Consider the following 2,826-nt stretch of genomic DNA (forward strand, 5'->3'; position numbering starts at 1 on the left):
CTACCCTGTTTCCCCAAAAATAAGACCTACCCCAAAAATAAGCCCTAGCAGGATTTCTATGCATTTGTGGTATAAGCCCTAGTGTGTCTTCTTGAGAAAAAATAAATATAAGACAGTGTCTTATTTTCGGGGAAACACAGTATATATATAAACAAAAACAAAAAAGACAGAACATCTCCTCTTCCCGCCTGGTGGAAATTGCTGCTGGAGAACATCTGTGCCCTGCAGGGCGTGGAAGGCAGAGATGTTCCAGCAGGTATTCGGTTGACGACAGCAACGGGACGGTATGAAATCTGGCACTCTCACGCCCTAGCCTCTGTAACCCCTCCCCTCCCGGAGGCCCGTAGAAGCTGAAATTCCCCCGTCATCTTGGAATGGGTACTGTTTTATCTGTTGATATGTTTTAGGTATTTTAATGTTGGGTTTTAAATTGATGATTTATTGTTATCTATTCTTGCTGTAAGCCCACCTGAGGAGCCCTGCTTGCAGGGAAGGAAGGCCTAATAAATCCAGCTTTATAATTAGAAATAAATAACTAAATAAGACTTCAGATTTGATCCTTGGCATCTCCAGCAAAAAAGCGGCAGGTTAAGGGGAAGACTCCGTTGGGCCTGAGACCTCGAGGAGACTCCTCCATTTGTAGTGGGACACGATGGATGGCCTTGCTAACAAAAGCACCACCTGGCCCCACCGACCTTCTAATAACACTTGGTGGGCACCGGGATAAGTGTTGGCAGGTGCCATGGTGCCCGCGGTCACCACGTTGGGGACCCCTGGCGTACATTCACATTTACACGCACTTAACATACTGAATTTTGACAAGTTTATTTAGTTTATTATCTCTAATTCTTACACTTGTACATTGCCCTTTCTCCCCTGAATAACTTATAGAGACTCCCAGCTTGCATGCCCAGGCTAGCTCGAGAGCTAGAAATGCACGATGCTCTTTGAGAACTGTTAATTTCTTCCTCCTATTCCTTAGAAGAAATTACTGAGAAACAGTAGTGGGTAATGGGTCTGGTTGTAAAGAGATTACACTAGAACCGTAAGGGAAACCAGCAATACCCAGTTTGGTGTAGTGGTTAGGGGTGTGGACTCTAATCTGGGAGAACCAGGTTTGATTTCCCATTCCTCCACATGTGGCTGCTGGCGTGACCTTGGGTCAGTCACAGGTTCTCTCAGAGCTGTCCTCTCAAGGGCAGTTCTCGAAAGGGCTCCCTCAGCCCCACCTACTTCCCAGGGCATCTGTTGTGGGGAGGGGAAGGGAAAGGAAACTGTAAGCTGCACTGAGACTCTGAGCAAAGGGCGGGGTATAATCTCTTCTTCTTCTTCTCACCTATCTGACGCTACGTGGGTACCAGATGATACCTAGGTTCCATAAGACAACCATTCTCCTTACCTGGGTGTGTGAAGGTGGAAGGCCTTTCCTGCCATAGATCCCGACCAACGCAGACTTCCCTAACGAAACGTTGAACTTCAGATGAACCGGGTGATCGATGAACACCTGAGATCGCCAGAACATACCGGGAGGGATTTTCTGAGCGGCTCTCCTGCCGACATCGATTTCTCCGGTGTCTATAAAGCTGTCTTCTGGAAAGAGACTACTGGGCTGTCCTGCTGAGATACAGCAAAAGAAAAGGAAAACGTGGATTACTCAGATGCAGCGATGCGGCCTATCGGCTCTTCCACAGGAGCCAAGGGCAGTTGCTTTGGGGGAGACGGTGACTGTGCCCCACCCCGGAATACTGGGGTTTATTTGTCCATTCTTAATCTCAAAACCACAAAGTCAGAGAGAAAGTCTGCCGCTAGCTATGCAGTGCATTTTGTTACACTGCAAGCAAACGTGACATGGCAAACGCAGCTTGATGATACAGGGAAAGACCTCCTGGCGTGGGAGGAACTTAAAAAAAAAATTCTGAGGGAAAGACGCAACAGCTTTGATGGGACCAGCCAGGGCTATTTTGGGGCAGGAACGCACAGGAATGGAGTTCTGGCTGGCTCCCGAGCTGGCCACGCCCAGCAGGAACTCATTAGCATAACAGGCCACACCCGGCAGTAGAAACTCATTAGGATTGGCTACATTAGGGGTGTGTGGACTAACATGCAAAGGAGTCCCTGCAACAAAAAAAGCCCTGGGTTTTGACAACAAACAAGGTAAACAGAATAAGAAGAAAAAGGTGGGTGTGGCTGGATGACCACACTTCTGGTAACATGGGAATGCGGCCTAATGTGCTAATGAGTGGTGCAATCAGGGGTGTGGCTTAATATGCTAATGAGTTTCTGCTGCTGGATGTGGCCTATTATGCTAATGAGTTCCTGCTGGAGTTTTTCTACAAAAAAAGCCCTGGGACCAGCCAAAACACTTCGTGGATGGCCCCGCACGTTCCTACTCGGAGACCGAAAGGATACTTTTTGTACGGGACCGAACCATAAATGTGGTAAAGCGGGCTCCATGCCACAAAAACCTGGTTGCTGAAGTGCCACAGGACTCTTTTCTCATCAGTGCAGGCTATTTGTTAATGTCCCCCCTCAACACAAGTTACAGTGAACAAACGGACAACCCTTGAACAGTGTACACTTGATTTTTTCTTTATGCATGTGTTGAGTATGGCTCGTGTTATGTTCAACACATGTAGAGCTCTACGCATGATTCAAACACCACTTTGATCAAGGTACTGGTTCTTGGTTTCATTTGTGAACTGAACACACACTGGCTCTTTCTTACAAACAGAGGCGGAGAACGGCTGTGGCCAGGGCTATTTTTGGGCAGGAACGCACAGGGACGGAGTTCCGGCTGGCTTCCAAGTTGGCCACACCCAGCAGGAA

General features: G+C 47.9%; 1 protein-coding gene across 1 annotated transcript in view; it reads right to left on the minus strand.

Annotated features, from left to right (window-relative positions):
- The window catches only part of LOC107121622 (teneurin-4-like), a gene marked incomplete at its 3' end in the record, with an annotated part of 181,711 nt that overhangs the window by 127,362 nt on the left and 51,523 nt on the right, over positions 1-2,826 (minus strand). The window contains exon 3 of the mRNA XM_015424576.1: positions 1,400-1,614. Within this exon, the coding sequence (XP_015280062.1) occupies positions 1,400-1,614 (215 nt within the window). The remainder of the gene's footprint in view (positions 1-1,399; positions 1,615-2,826) is intronic.

This window comes from Gekko japonicus, unplaced genomic scaffold (genome assembly GCF_001447785.1).
Source record: "Gekko japonicus isolate JY-2015 unplaced genomic scaffold, Gekko_japonicus_V1.1 scaffold2806, whole genome shotgun sequence".
In the NCBI taxonomy this organism is placed as follows: Eukaryota; Metazoa; Chordata; class Lepidosauria; order Squamata; family Gekkonidae; genus Gekko; species Gekko japonicus.